The sequence below is a fragment of the Bacidia gigantensis genome (genome assembly GCF_019456465.1).
Source record: "Bacidia gigantensis strain McMullin 20006 chromosome Unknown contig_249, whole genome shotgun sequence".
In the NCBI taxonomy this organism is placed as follows: domain Eukaryota; kingdom Fungi; phylum Ascomycota; class Lecanoromycetes; order Lecanorales; family Ramalinaceae; genus Bacidia; species Bacidia gigantensis.
The window spans coordinates 349,486-366,095 of NW_025408603.1; the positions used below are offsets into that span (position 1 = coordinate 349,486).

Here is a 16,610-nt window from a genome sequence, read left to right on the forward strand (position 1 = left end):
GATGGCGACCTATGTGGACCGCCAACCTGCTGTGACGAGGTCAAGTGGCCCTGTCATTGGGAAGCTTTATCATGCCTTGTGGGGCAGTCCCAGGGATGATCAGGCTCTAGGGTAACAGTCTTCTGAACCAGCGAAGACGTGAAGACCACAATTATTGTTGCCAAGTGCGTTGGCAGAACCTGCGTCTTTTCCTACTCGCCTGGAACTTCCTTCCTGCAGAATCCCGCCAGAGAGTTGCATGCTCACGACCTGATGATTGATCCGTCGTATGACCTTTGCCAAAAGCTTATGTGTGTCGGTATTCGGTAATGCAGTTCCTCTTAGGCGATTTTCTTGACCCAGAAACCCGTCACGACGGTGCAGCTGGACGCCTCTCTGCAGCCAATGAAGAGGTCTGACAAGCGAGAAATCCTTGCTCAGATCGAGACTCGCGCATAATCAAGGTGGTGCACAATTCATCCGGTTCATAAGGGCCCCCAACCCAGGTGGGCTAACCGCCGTGGAGTCTTCGTATCATCGGTATCCCAATCAAAAAAGGTGTGACTGTGACTCTGTGAGCAGTCCTGCGCTTATGCTGCTGCAAGCCTGCAAGACCTCTTGCATTCGGATCCCGACTAGCCACGAGACACTAGCTCTGCTGCGAGGGTGTCGCATGAAGCTATGAACGACTCCAGATCCTCGGGTCGAAAAGGTTAGTCCACTCTTCGGACCGCATTGCCCTTTCTCGTAGATGGGCTTGTCGTTGCCTTTCCCGAACGGCCGTGTTCAGAATTAATCAGGTCATCCGTGACAGCTTTCAGCCAGCCACTTGCATGTGGCGCCTAATCCAAGCCCAGTGCTCTGGTATCGGGGGTGGTCCGTCTTTCGTGACGCTAACCTAGAGCACGTCCAATAATGTACTCATAGACAAACAGTCGATGATGCGGAGTTGCTGCATAGCTAAACCCGTTGGTGTGTCTTTGTACACACACTTTGGCCCTTGTATATAGCCTATACTCATTTGGAAACCCTCTGGGAGCAAGTAGCCGCTTGAGGAGAAGTTGAAGACGTTTACGTACGGGAGGGACTGTCTAGGTACCATCTCCGGCTACTTGATCTTGCGATTCTTTGGTGATTGTATTTCTTGGTGATCATGTTGTACTTGTGTATATCAAAGCTCTTGTCCTAATAAGGCTCGAAGTATACGAATACTGTATAGGGCATTCCACACTGGTATCGAAGCAAAATGCCACTTGCCGAGGATACGGGAGACCGTCAGCTTCTCTCCCTGCAACTTAGGTTGCATTGTGCTGGTACCTGTTGCTCCGTCGTTGTTGGCCGATGCATAATTTTGCCACCTGTAGAGAACGTGAACCTTTGAATCGAGTTGTTGGCTCGCATAGATTATGCAAGGTCCTCCTCTGCTACGCGATGTCGTTTCCATGACAAATATGCAAATTCCTTGTTGGCATATCGCAATTATGTATCTGGAGGATTTGATCTAACTCGTCTCAATGTTCAAAATTCTAGTCTGCTGTCTGCCAGGAGATCAGTCTCGAGCGAGGGAGGGGTTTTGCAGCATAGATGTCTCTCGTGTCAAGCTAGCTTCCAGCAATGCCCATAAGGTTGGAGTGATTTGTGCCGCAAAAAAGCAGGACGATATCGACGTTTTGCAAGGTCGAAGGTTATTGCCCCAGCCTTGACACAGTCACTGTAATGATGGATTGCACCGACCACAACGTAGAGTTACCTTAGACACATACGAACCCTTTTAATTTGCATAACTACCTATGTTGGCTATTCGCACTCATGCGCTCGCTGCTCATCATATAGTCCTATTCATCATGATGTGGCCTCAGCCGTTTCCATAAACACATTTCATAAAGTATCCCCCTTCTGCTTGATCAAAAATCCTCCCAAGCGTCATCCAAGCTTCTGTATGAATTGACCCATCCTCACCCAATTCAATGGACCAATTACGGTCAGATCACGAAAGGGATGCAGACAAATGTCATTATATTCCACCAATAACTCACTTCACGGCCGTTCCCGTTTGTCAATTGCTTTTGTTCAAGCGCCTAGGGTGTCTCATTCACAATTGAGCCATACTGATTACACTGGTCCATAAGGACCCTTGTCATGAACTCCCACTCTTTATGACCCGCCTCATCAGTAGTAGTATTATCGTTAAGGTCCTGAAAGTTATGCTCTAGGTTTCCGAACGGGGACCCAACGGTCGAGGGCTGCACGAGGGGATGGTGGGCAATGAGTTGTGCATACCACTACGCCCGAAATTATCAGTATCCTAATTCCTTTGTCGTTACCCTAACAAGGAGTAAGACTCACCTCGACTACATCCTCTTCGAAGCCCCTCCTTCTCCCCAAAACCTCGAAAGGCCACCATTCTGATAATGGGCTGATCAAGAAGCCACGATTGACCCCTCCGTCGCTGGCGGCCTGATGAAGTTCCCACCGCTGCCTCTCAGAGAAACCTGTCGCATTGAGTGCAGCCGACAGCAACTCTCTCAGCACAACCACATTGGGGGAATTGACGCTGTTTGCTGTTCCAGGGGCAGCTCGTCGTGTATACCCGCGACTAGCCCCACCAGTATCATGGCGGTACCCAATTCCATATCCACCCTGAGTGGGCAAAGGCGGAAAGTTCGCTCCCGGTGGTGCTGGAAAAACGGGCGGGTTCGGGTTCGAGAGATTCGTAGGGGAGGCATTTTGCGAGTTGGCGCGGCGAATTTGAGTGCTTAAGATCTGCATCATTTTGATTGCGGCGTCGAAGATCTTGTTGCGCGTGCCTAAACTATAAAGCGAGGTCGCCTGCCAGGGGAACTTGGAGAGAAGCGAGATCATGGCTTCGTAAGGGCGATTTGGGCATTTGAGTGTATAGTTAGACTGGGTATAATGCTAGTCTCAGCAATGAAACTATGCATTCGCTTTTGGATACTTAGGGAGCTGGGAGCGAATGGGGATCAGACTTACGCGATGAGGTTGTTCAGCATGCCTGACGAGGATCTGCAGCTCTTCAGTCGAAACAAAAGTCTTGAAGCCAGTGTTGTATGGATCGTCGGATTGCACAATGAGAGGCTGCCCGTCACGCCAATCTATATTCTTCGCTCGAGGGAAAAGCTCCTTCATGAGCTGGTCTTGGCTACTAAGTTCAACCTCGAGCACTCGATCTTCGAGCCGATTCGCTGCGTTGCTGCGGTATTTAATTACGTCTACCCAAGCCTTAGCATCTGGGGTAGAGAAGAACTCTACGAAGCAGTCTTGTGTCTTTCCCGTTGCACGCTCCATGATTATGTGTACTGACGGTCCAAGTTCTGGGGTAATGACTTTGGCATGATTACCAAGGAAGCTGACAATCTGGGCTTTGCAAATGTTGTAAGGAATCTGAGTAGTGTAATGGATTAGCTCTGTTCTGTTCCGACGAAAAGAGAGTTGAGGTTTCGATAAGACATCAGCATTATGACTATGTGAGTGCATGTACTGGAACAATGAACAAAACTGAAATCCTTTGAAGGTCTGGTCTCCTTCTATCGACACCAACACTGATCACACAGTAGAAACAATACTCTCTCGATCGGACAACGCCTGTAGGGTTGGCCAATGATGCAGCAAGCTCTTACCCAACCACCTTCTCACGTCTCGTGTTCACATCATGATATCTTCCGTACATCAACGCCGTGAGTTCTCGCAATATAAATCAAAGTGAAATAAGGTTTCATTTCTTACTCACATTGCCAATTTTCATGACTCCCCACTCAGCAGGCTTCGCCGCCCGTGCAGTCTCCGTGAAAGGAAGGTTTCTCTCATCTAGGACAATGGCAGGATCGGGTACCTGGGTACGGGCTAAACTCTGGTAGCGAACACTTGCTCCACCATTAAGAGGCAGTCGAGGGGACATCTCGTCTGATCCTTCGAGATAGGCTAATTTGCGACTGTCCCGGGGTACAGTATTTATTGGCGGTCCAAAACGATTCTGCCATTCACTAGGCTGGGCCATTTGCGGGCTATAGCGACGTTGATTTGCATGCCAGGCTCCAGTCTGAGCAAAGAGTGGGGCGATACGGTTCGTTGCAGCAGGACGTATATTCCGGTCAACAGGCAAAGAGATTCCGTTAGGAGAATAAATGCCTGTGCCCGCCATTTGAGGTAAAAATTGCTGGCTATACACGGGTGGTATCATTTGCCCCGCATAGTGCACTGATTGATTAAGGTATTGCATTTGCGCTGGGGAGATGCTGTTACCAAACTGGGCGAGAGGAAACTGCTGACCATTGTTGCCAGCAAACCCTCGCTTTTCAAGAGTATTGTATGGCGTCATTGGAACCGGATTGTACGGCATGCTCCATTGTTGGCTATTAGCCATGTTGTAAGGCGACTGCTCGCTAGCTGTGAATGATCCAGAGACTGCATCCGCTGCCTGGCAAAGATCATTTGAAGGCGATGGATTCGCGAAGTTCAAAGATGCTCCTTCATTGATTTGTTGCAGATTTGGTTGACTGAATGTTGGGGCGAGACTGTGTTGTGAGCGAGCAGGCATAGCCCTCGACGAAGCCTGTCGAAATTCCCTTAAATGATCTTCCGAAGATTTGTTATCAACAGTTGAGCTATTCGAGGATTTGGTGTCAAAACTCGCTGGTGCTGACATTGAGATGTTGGGCTTGACTTCGTCGTGTATTCGTTGCAGATCTGAGAGAGCCCTATCCCGACGTACTATGGCGTTTTGGGGGCTTGAGCTGTAATGTTCCTGCTGTTGACGCAAGGGAGTAGAAGCTCGACGCTGCGTTGTAGATGCTTCAGTCTTTGCGTTACGTTCATTGAGTTTAAGTTGGTTCAAGCGGTGATCTAGTTCGCGTGTAGCTGAGGCGTCGCCAGACAAGAAGGAACGACCCCGAGGTAGTACTTGACTACCTGAGTGTAGGTCAAGCTCTTCCTTGGGCTTGAGCCAGCCTTGTCCGACTGGAGAGGTAAGGTAGAGGACGAGATCTTCGATGATGTCGAGCAGCTCGTCACGCAACTGCTTGAGTGTCTTTGGACATCGACGATGCCATGTCATCATGTTAGCATCTCGCTCATCCAGTGGCTCTGGCCCACCACCGTTGTTGAACACGCGTTGGTAAAAGTGACTACGGATGAGTCTTGGACTATAGGGTAGACCGGTCAGACCTCCGCCCTCTTGTAGGTCCTTGACGAGCGCATCAAGGCGCCCAGCGTCCGGTGGTAAAGGAACGTATCTATGTATACAGTAAGCTCATGGACTGAAACAACTCATGAGATCATACTTTGTGTCCTCTGAAATTTCACTACGGTCTCTCTTCTGAAGATTATCAGTCATTTCACTCCAATTGACTGTAACACCACCATCCGACAGAGATTCGCCAGAAGGCACTGCGCATGTTTCTTCGCGATTAAGGCGGTATCTTGACATCTCATCTGACTGAAGCAACCAGCGATCATCAAGATTGCGATGATCCCATCTACGCAATCCTTTTTCCTGGGTCAATTGGGGAAAGGTCTTTGTTTGTTCGCCCGGGCCTTGAGATGAATTGTGCGCAGAATTGAGAAGGTCATGATCAAGCTCAGCAAATTCGGGAACCTTGTTCTTGCTGCGAGAAGGCGTCACAAGAAGAGACTTTTCACTTGATCTGTGTCGAGCTGAGCTAGGCGTAAATGGCGCATCACTTGTGTTATCTGTTGAGCTTCCCTCTCGATTGAAGCTGCTTGCCTGAGAAGGTAAAGACGATTGGTATGATGTGCCATACAACGTGAGGTTTCCGATCTGATTCGACCCAACAGGGATCCCTGTATAGCCATCCTGAATGGAACTCGTTTGGTAAGCCTAGAATTTGTTAAATTGATGCGTCATGGGGTGGGAAAGTGAATGAACCTGATGCGGCAAGAGATCTTGGCTGCGCTTAGTGTCTTTTGTCATTTTAGCGCATAGAGACGTAGCCGGCGTAGATGAAGTAGATGGGCGCCCCTGATGAGCAGGAGGACCTGCAATGGTTGAATGCTGCACTTGGTGTTGTGGCGGATGCGTGCCCCCCTCCCCAAAAGGCTCGAGGGCGTTAGGTGTGGCATTGGAATTAGAATTGAAAGGCGATGCTAGAGGATTGAGAGCAGGTGGGCTTGACGTCGTCGAGGCAGCATCTCCCAGCTCGTACAAGCGGTACTTTTTTAGCGGCTGATATGATGGCATCGTAGATCGCATTGTGCGGTCCGAGTCTGGTGTGGATGGCTCGTCGGCCATTACAGTCAACAACTCAGCTCAACGCTCGAGTATGTGTCAGGCAACACACTACCACAATAGAGGCTGGCGACTAGGTAAAAAAAGTTCCTGGTCGAGAGCAGTGCGGGCTAATTCAAACCCCCACATTTGTAAGTGAGCACGTTTCTGATAAGAGCAAATAGTCTGAGGAAGTGTGATGGAATAGAGCAGCCGGGCTCACCACTCACTGCGATAGCTATGTCAATGATTATTCCGTTCAAGAGTGTGTGGAGGCCCTACCTGAAGCGGGCCTTCATAACAGCAGACCTGACTGAGCTTGGAAATACTTATATGAAATGATAGGTATTCGTTATATTGTATTCTATACAGTCAGAGTATATCAAGCCAGTGAGGGTTGTAGATGGTGGAGTACGCCAATGTAAGAAGAGGTGAGGTGAGGTGATTGAGTTTTGAGTGTTTACCACCCAAAAGGGGAATCGTCACCACTCCGTGATGATGGGTATCTAGCCTTTTAATGTAAATCGCCACCATAGGGCAGCCGTCCAGCATGTCCAGCTTTGGTAGTAAGACGCTTTCACATTGTTCAAGATGGGTGATAAAGATTCAGCGTCGTCATACAATATATTGATATCAAGAGCTAGGGGCACAAGGATGATGAAAGGTGTCTTAAGTTAGACCTTTGCGCGTGAAGATTTACGATTAACAGAAGATTGAAGGAATCAGAATTCAGAATGTGATGAGTCTCATACATTGTCATTGACTTCTAGAATTTCGTCGCAGTCATGACTCCAATTGCTAAAGGCTAATCAAACTATGACTTTTGTCAGCAAATTTAGAGGCAGGAATTCTGTCCCAACGTACGGGAGTAAGGAAAGATTCTGCAACGAATCTTGCTCTTGCGTTCAACTAGACATACAGTTAGTATGCCATTTTATTTTCGAAGCCGGTTTGCGCCTTTTGGATTCGAAAGCTGGGAAGAGAAGGAGGTCGACTCACAAAGAGCTTCATCTCCGAGATCTCCTTATCGACTTCCTCCATGAATTGTATTATAAAGTCAACGAGTTTATGCTTCAACATTTCCTCTGTGTTGACATTTGTGATCAAGAAAGAAATATCATAGCCCTAGTAATCGGTCAATGTCTCGACCATTGCCGTAAAGGTGGTGATCAAAGACCGACCTTGACAGGTTTCCTCCGCAGTATAAAGAAAGCTTCGGCTCGTTGAGTTAGAAACCTGGTGAATTTATGCACCAATATGTTCTCGATTTCATCTGCTTGCTTGATCTTTATACTGACGCGTGTGCTGTTGACGCTGGGCTCGATGAAGACCTTCTCGTTCTCATTGCGGGAGACCGTTAAAGGATTTAGGAGGACTTCTGGAGAGCTTGCAGCTTCTATCTCCGGAACATTGTGCCGTTCTGACGCCTGAGAAGCAAAGTTCGAGAGTGACAGGGCTGCTATGAGTGAAGAGCGGACGCATTGGAGATATGGGCGAAGTGATTGCGACTGGGGCTCATTAGTTGCCTGCTTGCTAGATCCACCGCATAGCTTGCCATTGTCCAAGCTAATCTCTTCAATCTCAATTAGTGACCATACGCTGATTGAATCAATCTCTGTGCGGTCGATAAAAGGGTTTGGCGGTGCAAGATCATCATTACGCCGTTGCAAGAAGCGTCAGAAGCAGCTTGCCTTCATGCTGAATGTCGGATCGGGCCGAGATTTTCTCCGCGACTTTGATATCATTCTGCATAATTATCTCGTTCCCCGAGTTCTGTCCAGTTGCTCATTCTACGACGACGCCAGTCCAGAATGTCGGAGATTCAAGGCATGTGATCAGTATCAATCAAACTGCTTCTAGAATTGCTGACGTTTGCTCTAGTCTTCGTGAAGCATCAAGGCAAAAAATATGAAGTTGAATTGGATCCAAGCTCCACAGGCGAAACTTTCAAATACCAATTATATTCACTCACTGGGGTCGAACCAGATCGGCAGAAGATCTTGGTAAAAGGTGGACAGCTCAAGGATGATACAGACCTTTCCAAACTGGGGGCCAAGCCCGGTCAAACCTTTATGATGATGGGTACGCCTTCTACAAACGATGGAGTACCCGAGCTCTCGAGACCCAAAGAGAAGATTAAGTTCATGGAAGACATGACAGAAGCCGAAGTTGCTCAGCAAGAGGGTGCAACACCCGCTGGGCTACAGAATCTGGGTAATACATGTTACATGAACTCAACGCTTCAGACATTACGGGCTGTGCCAGAGCTGCAGGACCAGCTGAAGAAGTATAGCAGCAGTGGAACCAATTCATCTCAGAGCTTTGACCCAAGTCAATACGGCCTGCCAGGATCATCTTCTTCTGTGGATCTTGCTGGATCCCTACGGGACCTCTACAAGCAGATGTCTGAGACTCAAGAGGGCTTTCCCCCTATCATGTTCCTACACGCATTGCAGACTGTGTATCCACAATTTGCTGAAAGGGCAAGAACTGGTCATGGCTACGCGCAGCAAGACGCCGAAGAAGCTTGGTCACAGATATTGTCACAGCTAAGGTCTAAATTGAAGATCGTAAATCCAAATTCCTCAACCTCCTCCGCGGGGAGCCAGAGCAACGCGGAAGATGTCCCATTTATAGACAAGTTTCTTGCAGGCCGCTTTTTCTCAACTACATCTCTCACAGATCCCGCCGCCTCATCAGATGCTCCAGAAGAAGCAAAGCTCGAAGAGGATACTTTCCTTAAACTTGATTGCCATATCGAGGTCACCACAAACCATCTACGCGACGGCATGCTTGCCGCTCTGTCCGAGAAGATAGAAAAGAACTCTCCAAGTCTTGGTCGTGACGCAGAGTACACAAAAGCATCTCGAATAACCCGTCTACCCAAGTACCTCACCGTCCACTTCGTCCGCTTCTTCTGGCGGAAGGACATTCGCAAGAAGACAAAGATCATGCGCAAGGTCACCTTTCCCATGGAGCTTGACGTGGTAGAGTTCTGCTCCGATGATCTCAAGAAACTCCTGATTCCCGTCCGAGACAAAATGCGAGAAATCAAAAAAGATGAAGAGGACATGTCACGAGCGCGAAAACGGCAGAAACTTGCACGAAAACAAGAAGAGGACCGCCGAGCAGATGAGTTGAAGGGGAAAAGTCCCGCTGATGAGAAGAAGCTTGTGAAGGACAAAGCACCTGAGGGTAAGGGCAACGATAAGGAGATAGCAGATGCAGTCTACAAGACTGATGCCGAATATGACGCCGAGAGGTCTGCTCAATTACTCACTATGAAGAAAGACCTGTTCTCGAAGATTAGTCCTGAGTTGATGGGAGACGAAGGGTCGAATAAATCAGGATTATACGAGCTGAGAGGCGTCGTTACGCATCAGGGCGCCAGTGCTGATAGTGGACATTACACTTCTTATGTGAAAAAGCAAGGGAACATCGGTCCGGACGGCAAGAGAAAAGAGGAGGATGGGAAGTGGTGGTGGTTCAATGATGACAAGGTGTCTGAAGTTGAGCAGGAGAAAGTTGAGTCGCTAAGTGGCGGCGGTATGTTAAATGCTCCCAATCCAAAGCCATTCTACTGACTTACGACAAAGGCGAGGCGCACTCGGCACTAATATTACTTTACAAGGCGATTGATCTCCCCACCGCTGAGGAGGTGAAGGAATAATGACGAGACCATGCAAGGCAATTGACGGCCAAAATAAGGTGGACAGCTTGTACCATATGCGAAAAGTGATGCATAGCATGGAGAAAACAGGCACAGTGACCGGAATGCTTATGAATGCAAATGCTCCATTGACGATCAAACTTGTGTGATGTTCTCGCTCTACGTCATCAATGAACAGCACATGCATGCCGTCTGTCGTCAATTTCGATCGTCGTCATGATCGTCGTCACAGGCCGTGAACAATAAGACGGCATCATGGCCTATTGTATTGACCTTCTCACAATATCCTGCCCTTCCGGAATCCCTCCTTCCAAACTTCAACCGCTCGTGGCACCCTCAAAGGCAGTCCTCCGGCCTCTCAATCTCCCCTCCCCATTCTAACATCCATACTCCTCCACTCATTCCCATCTGCCCTCCCCAACACACCTCCAACCTCGCCCAGGCTCAACTTCCACCCCTCCCCATTCCCTTCTACCCTCCTAATTTGACCCATACCAAAGGGCCACATATTCTCATAGATCGTCTCCCAGTGTCCTGGGGGCACAACATAGGTCTCATGAAAGATTCCAATATGCGGCCACTGCTGTCGAGTGCGTTCCCACCATTTCCTCCCCTCGGCGTGGACGGAGTGGGCGGCGAAATCGCGGAGGTGGTCGAGGCTTTTCCAGTAGGAGAGGACGACGAGAAAGTTGCCGCGGTTGGGGCCTTGGGATACGAGGGGAGCGGTGTGGGAGAGATCTGGTGAGGTGAGTCAGTACAGATGCCATGTCAGATGAAGGCGAGGGGTGTGCTAGGAGTAGAGCTGGGGGAGCACTTACATCCCCATCTCTCACGGTTCTCTGCTGCATCCTTCCACATGTCCATGAACCAGGTAGCCGTCTCCTTCAGGCCAGGGGCAAATAACCCCAACGGACTGTGGCCATGATTAGTCTCTGTCCAAATGCTGGCCTAGAGTATACAGTACTGGTTGCACTGGTTCCCAACCACGAAGCAAACAACCCCGTTCGACCCGGCTTTTTCGGGCATCGTCCCATTGTGATTGGGGACAGTAGCGCTCCATTTCCCCAGCCTAGCATGCTTGAGGTTCCAGTTCGCTTCCACGCCTTTGGGACGCGTGTATGACAATTTGTAAATTAAGAGCAGCGCAGCAGGCGCAACTGAGAGATAGCTAGGCAAGAGCACGAAAATCAGGCCTTGTAAACACATGCCGATTGCAAGCAGCGTGGGGAGTTCGAAGTTGGCTTGTATGACGGGGAGTCGGCTCCTGATAAACACCCATTTTGCTTGAGCGCGAGCAGGGAAGCTGGAGGGTACTTTCTCGCTCTGGGACGACATGGCTGATGAAGGACTGAAGGTGGATTGAAGAAGATGGACCCGGCTCGTTTGCCTGTACTTTATGTATTCCAAGTGATAGTCTCCGGCAGCCAACGGGGCTTTCTACGGCTTCAGCTCAGAGTGCAACCGGAGTGAATCATAGAGCCGGTTGTCCACGCTGAAGGAATACTCTTCGCATCATCGCGACGATGAGGACGACAAGCGGTGCCACCACATAGGCTGCTCCACCATCCTACACATACAGGGAGACTTGTAAGACGCTTTACGTACGAAACGGAGGACGATTTGGCCGCCGATCTCACTTTACTGCCAAGACATTTATTAAAATGTTACCGCCCGAGGGTTGGTGTGTTTGAACGTGGCCACGCCAAATTCAATTTTAGGGGGCATCTTAGGGAGGGTACCTGGGAGAGATGCCTATAGGGGGGCCACATAAGGCTGCTTTCCCCCTAATTCGCGCCTGTAATTTAGCGTGGCCACGTTCAAACACACCAACCCTCGGCCCCCTAGAAAGTGAAAATGCCTATAAACAGACCTATTTGCCAACACGCTGCTTCGAGGTCATAACGATGTGAAGTCTCCCAGCATTGAGCCGGGAAATGTAATGGCTTCAACATTCAAGACAAAACATATCAATGAAGTCCGGGTGGTCTAATGACGCACGTCATGTTTGTGCATGATTCGAATTCGCATTACAGCCAACGCTCTTTTACGTATCACCCTGTATTGTATGCCCAGCTGTTCTCACGTTAAATTGTCCGCTGAACCTCTTCCTTTTCCTCCTATAGACATACAATCCTATCAGTATATCTGACGGGCATGGTTGAAAGATGAAGATGCCCGGGGTACTCACGTCCGTCAGGATCCTAGGAGCAGTCAATCGGAGCCACTCTCCTTGCTCCTGATTACGTGCATTAGTATGAATGTTCTACAAGACCTTCCATCGCCAATTATGTCGATCTCCCCCTTGAACATATCGTACCTCAGATTCGACTTCGAAGTTGTCTTCCCCGAACTTCTTCTTAAGTAGCCGGAGGAGTTTGCCCATGTCAATATATCGAGCGTCAATGATCTGGACTTTCATTCTCATCAATTTTGGCGGCGTCTGCTGAAATACTCGTTCTTGATAGCTTTCGAGACTGCAAGTAGGGCCGGTAGATGCTCGCTCCTTTCGAGGTGCTTCGCAGTGAACCTGAAGCGCCGTCGCTGAACAGAGCCCTGCAAGGGTACCGTCTATTGACTGAAGCGGATTGGTTGGTAGGCATTGCGTAAGCCGGATCGCATATTCGACCCCGCGAACAAAATGCATCGGAGCTCACCGCACACTGATGCTTTGCTTATGCAGCCTGGTCGATCGTCGTCTAGGCGCAAGAACAGTGGAGGCAAGTGATGAACATGTGAGACCCGTTTCTAGGAACGACTGGATGGGATCAACTGTCATCAGATTCTGCTAGACAGACTTCATGCTTGTGACGGACTCAATCGTAAGTGGTATGGAAAACTCGCACTCACTCTCCCTTCGACAAAGGGTTGCCGAAGAGGAACTTCTCAATTGGAAGGGTGAGGAATTCGTCCCGTTCGCCAGTCTTCGCGACCTTCTCCAACCGCAAGTTGTAAAGCATGTCTTTCAAGAATGTGAGATTGAGAAGTATCTCGAAGACGAAGCTATCGGCGCCGTCTTGAAGGGCGGGCATCGAGTCTTTGCAATTCTCAATCGTATCGGCCAAGAGATATCCATCCTGCTCTTCAAAAAGAATGCGGACGCTTTCTTAAGTAAATCCCTCGACTCTGGACTGCCATATGATCAGCACTTTCTTGAATCTGTCCTGCCCGATTTCTTTCAGGAATTTTATCGATATCAATGGAAGTTTGCTTCTCCTGTTTTCCAAAAAAATCTGCATGATCGAGATCTCTCAAAAAACACCATACTCCCCTTCATCAAAGTTGAAGGTATATCCTCCCAAGGCGCCTTCGCAGAAGTGAGTCGTGTGACTCTTCCCGGATCTCATCAACAGATTGAACCGACTTCATTGGGCAACGTGGGTAATATCCGGCCTGAGATGCCTGTCATGTCTTATGTTGACAATACATAGGTCATTCTGGTCCAGAAGAAACTCAATCTTTCAAACAATGTCGAATGGAACTTCAAGCATGAAAAACACGTATTGTCCATGCTCCGCACCTTGAAACATCCAAATATTGTAGAGTTCCATGCGGCCTTCACCTTTCAGGGCAGGCCGACACTACTTTTCGGCGAGGCTGAGTGTGACCTGAAGGAATGGCTTCGGGGAGACAGATCCGTTCGTCTTTCTGAGGTAGGAACATTAGAAGCACTTTACGGGCTGTCTTCCGCTTTGTGTCGGATGCACCAATTTTCTCTAGAGGGACAACAATTCTCGATGATCGGTTGTCACTTCGACCTACATCCGGGTAATGTCATTGTACGAGGGCGATCCTTTATACTCTCCGATTTTGGTCTTTCACGATTGAAGTACGAAACACAAGGCTCCCGCTCGTATTTCAAGGGAGGCATAAGGGACTACTGCGCTCCGGAGTGTCAACGATGGGAAGATGACTTCGACAGAAATAAAATTGGGCGACCAAGCGATATTTGGTCCTTCGGGTGCATCATTGCTGAGATTGCCACCTTCTTGAAAGATGGGGCCACAGGATTGCGTAGATTTGACGAAGCTCGTCGGATCCGTGGATCGGTCCCAATGCTTAAGACCTTCCATGATCGGGGCCGCCCGCACCAAGGCGTTACCGCCTCGATTGAGGAGCTCAAGAGTGATGTATTCAAATATACTATTGTGACAGGTCTAGCGAATCTTGTGAGCAGCATACTGGCCATTGATCCAATGACACGACCAGATGCGCACAGGGTCTCTGCACAACTTTATTCACTTTGTCTCAATATCATTTACTGCGAAACTAGAAAACTGCTTGAATGCTTGATTCCTACTGCGCACTACGGGTGGAAGATCGAGTATGACAGATTGACGCTCTGGGGTAGAGAGCTCGGCCTCGGCAGCCCTTTGCCAGACGAAACGGGTGCTGAGTGGCTTTTGGAACCGTCCTCTACGATTCAATTTGATAACATTCGCTGCCTCTTGTTGCAAATTAAAGACGATTGCGAAGTTCGATCACAGTATTTCTCCAATGATCGTTCCGAAGAACGCAACACCGTGCCAATTCACGTCATACGCGTGTCAATTGATAATCTCTGGCAGACCCAGAAACCTGAAACGATCCGGAAGATGAATACAGCATTAGAAAGCATTATCCTCTCTGTGGATGATACCCATGTATCGCAAATGGCGAATTTCTTACCAAACGGCTCTCGGCCGCAGCTACTTCTTGCGATCAAACAGGCGATGAGAGCGACAAATGACAATATGAATATCAAGGAAAGTTTCCTGGTTGATGAAGATGTGATAAGCAGGCACCAGGACTGGCAACAAAGACTCCTTGGCAAGACCCGCATGAATGACGAGAAGACCGAGTATTTCCTCACGGAATTTTTACAATATGACGATTCTTGGATCGGTCATTCGAAGGAGCTCATCAACCGCATCAACGCCTTAGTTTGTCTCCTGAGCAAACTGCAGATCGGGAACAGCCTCCCCTTGCTCCAATGCAGAAGCTTTTGCCACTGCCCGAAACGCCAGGCCTACGGTATAATGTACGAGATGCCCAAACAGCTAATCGTTGACGACCGCATGCCTCAGCCCCTCAATCTGGCAGAGATGATCTTGAAGACAACTTCCCGACCTAAGCGTCCTGCACTAGGCGAAGTCTTCAACTTAGCATATACCTTGGCTGCATCCATGCTATCTTTTCACAAAGCTGGTTGGCTTCACAAAGGCATTTGCGCATACAACTTAATATTCTTTCCTCGTAATGCAGATTCTCCAGGAGACTCACTATCGACTTTTCGATTGATCGGATTCAACTACAGTCGCGAGAGCGATATAGGGATCACCACAAAGGGTCCTCCTGAGGACAGGCATGTTCGGAATTACCAACATCCAGAATACCGCAAAAACATTGGAAAGATTCGCTTCAGGGAGAGTTTCGACTACTACAGTCTTGGTCTCGTGCTCCTAGAGTTGGGAAGGTGGAAGTCCCTTCGCAGTATGACCAAAGTCAAAGAAATACAGCTGCTCGCTCCACAAGACCTCAAGACTCATCTACTAGAGGAGGAAGTGACCCAGCTGAAGTCATTTATGGGAGTCTATTATCACGATGCCGTTGCAGCATGTTTTGGTGAATTTCACGCAAAGGAAGTCGGCTCATCCAATAAGCAGGTGTGGTATGATTTTGACCAAAAGGTGGTGCAACGGTTAGTGAATTGTCTGGCAATACATGTGGGCAATGGATAGCTAGGCCCAGCGGTCTCCTAGTGTACCGATGATGTGTTCCTGCAAGATATGCGACTAGCCGCACCCGATCACTGTTGGTGGACACAGCAAAAGAAAGTACAATGCGCCAGGCAGATGGCCAGCGTCTTTTCAGATGGTCACGACACTATTTAGAAGCTCATTATATGGATTCGTCGCCCACATCATCTGATCGAAAACCGAAAGCGAGGATGAGATCTAGGAAAGGAGGGAAAACATCTAGCTGCGATAGAAGTCTCGTCGTAAGCTCGAGGGTCGATCGTAATGGGCTCCAGGTATGATTTTGTCGCAGTATCCTGTCGTGGTCAGCACTTAGCCGGATAGCTAGGAGAGGCGCAAATACAGGACAGTGTACTGATTCTGATGTGCAAGCTTCGCACCTTCTTTAGCATGTCCAAGGAGAGGCTTTACATGAGACGCAAACGTACCACGCGCTGTAAAGCTGGAACATTGGTAATCTTCGTGATGTAGATGCTGGATTGTTCCCTTGTCAATTCAACCCAAGCGAGGGTGCGGAAGTGAGATGGCAAACATACTCTTTGGCATCGCTCCTTGCAATGACTTTTATGTATGGTTCCTCCAGCGTAAAAACCCGCTTAGAAGCCTGTACCAGTCTTTGCTGGTAGAACGATCGATCATAGAGATTGCAGCCGGAATTGTCAGGATACTGTACCCAATGCTCCAAAGTCATAGACACCTTTCCAAAGGTCAAGCAGCGTACATGAATAACGCTTCCAGACATAGAATTGAACTATGAGTTACAGAGCCGAGTCATCATCCTTCCCTTCAGGAGTCATCATCCTTCCCTTCAGGAAGTGTCTTCCCACCAGCTTCATCGTTGAGTCTGCTTCTACTTCATCATCTGCACAGCCTGCTAGCAGCTCGCAAACACAGCAAGGCGAAAACGTCCTCATCTTACTTCTAGCTTTTAGTCTCGATGGATGAGAGGCAGTGCAATGGAGGCCTCTGTTAGAACGCAATCACC

The 16,610-nt window shown here is 48.8% G+C and overlaps 6 protein-coding genes across 6 annotated transcripts; 2 read left to right on the forward strand and 4 right to left on the reverse strand.

Moving 5' to 3' along the window:
* Positions 1-2,057: 2,057 nt before the first annotated feature.
* On the reverse strand, positions 2,058-6,244 carry KY384_006371 (uncharacterized protein; the record flags this gene model as incomplete). Its single annotated transcript, XM_044814867.1, has 6 exons — positions 2,058-2,261; positions 2,326-2,883; positions 2,971-3,381; positions 3,728-5,228; positions 5,277-5,833; positions 5,882-6,244. 6 exons carry the CDS (start codon positions 6,242-6,244, stop codon positions 2,058-2,060), a joined length of 3,594 nt encoding a protein of 1,197 aa, XP_044667967.1.
* Positions 6,245-7,141: 897 nt separating this feature from the next.
* On the reverse strand, positions 7,142-7,778 carry ARPC4 (Actin- protein 2/3 complex subunit 4; the record flags this gene model as incomplete). The annotated part of the gene is made up of 3 exons (XM_044814868.1): positions 7,142-7,345; positions 7,402-7,728; positions 7,764-7,778. 3 exons carry the CDS (start codon positions 7,776-7,778, stop codon positions 7,142-7,144), a joined length of 546 nt encoding a protein of 181 aa, XP_044667968.1.
* Positions 7,779-7,915: 137 nt separating this feature from the next.
* KY384_006373 (uncharacterized protein) lies at positions 7,916-9,890 on the forward strand (the record flags this gene model as incomplete). The annotated part of the gene is made up of 3 exons (XM_044814869.1): positions 7,916-8,051; positions 8,102-9,766; positions 9,817-9,890. 3 exons carry the CDS (start codon positions 7,916-7,918, stop codon positions 9,888-9,890), a joined length of 1,875 nt encoding a protein of 624 aa, XP_044667969.1.
* Positions 9,891-10,248: 358 nt separating this feature from the next.
* On the reverse strand, positions 10,249-11,225 carry KY384_006374 (uncharacterized protein; the record flags this gene model as incomplete). The annotated part of the gene is made up of 3 exons (XM_044814870.1): positions 10,249-10,628; positions 10,709-10,803; positions 10,864-11,225. 3 exons carry the CDS (start codon positions 11,223-11,225, stop codon positions 10,249-10,251), a joined length of 837 nt encoding a protein of 278 aa, XP_044667970.1.
* A 709-nt stretch (positions 11,226-11,934) lies between these two features.
* KY384_006375 (uncharacterized protein) lies at positions 11,935-12,534 on the reverse strand (the record flags this gene model as incomplete). The annotated part of the gene is made up of 2 exons (XM_044814871.1): positions 11,935-12,153; positions 12,208-12,534. 2 exons carry the CDS (start codon positions 12,532-12,534, stop codon positions 11,935-11,937), a joined length of 546 nt encoding a protein of 181 aa, XP_044667971.1.
* Positions 12,535-12,718: 184 nt separating this feature from the next.
* On the forward strand, positions 12,719-15,607 carry KY384_006376 (uncharacterized protein; the record flags this gene model as incomplete). Its single annotated transcript, XM_044814872.1, has 2 exons — positions 12,719-13,204; positions 13,319-15,607. 2 exons carry the CDS (start codon positions 12,719-12,721, stop codon positions 15,605-15,607), a joined length of 2,775 nt encoding a protein of 924 aa, XP_044667972.1.
* Between the last annotated feature and the right edge of the window lie 1,003 nt (positions 15,608-16,610).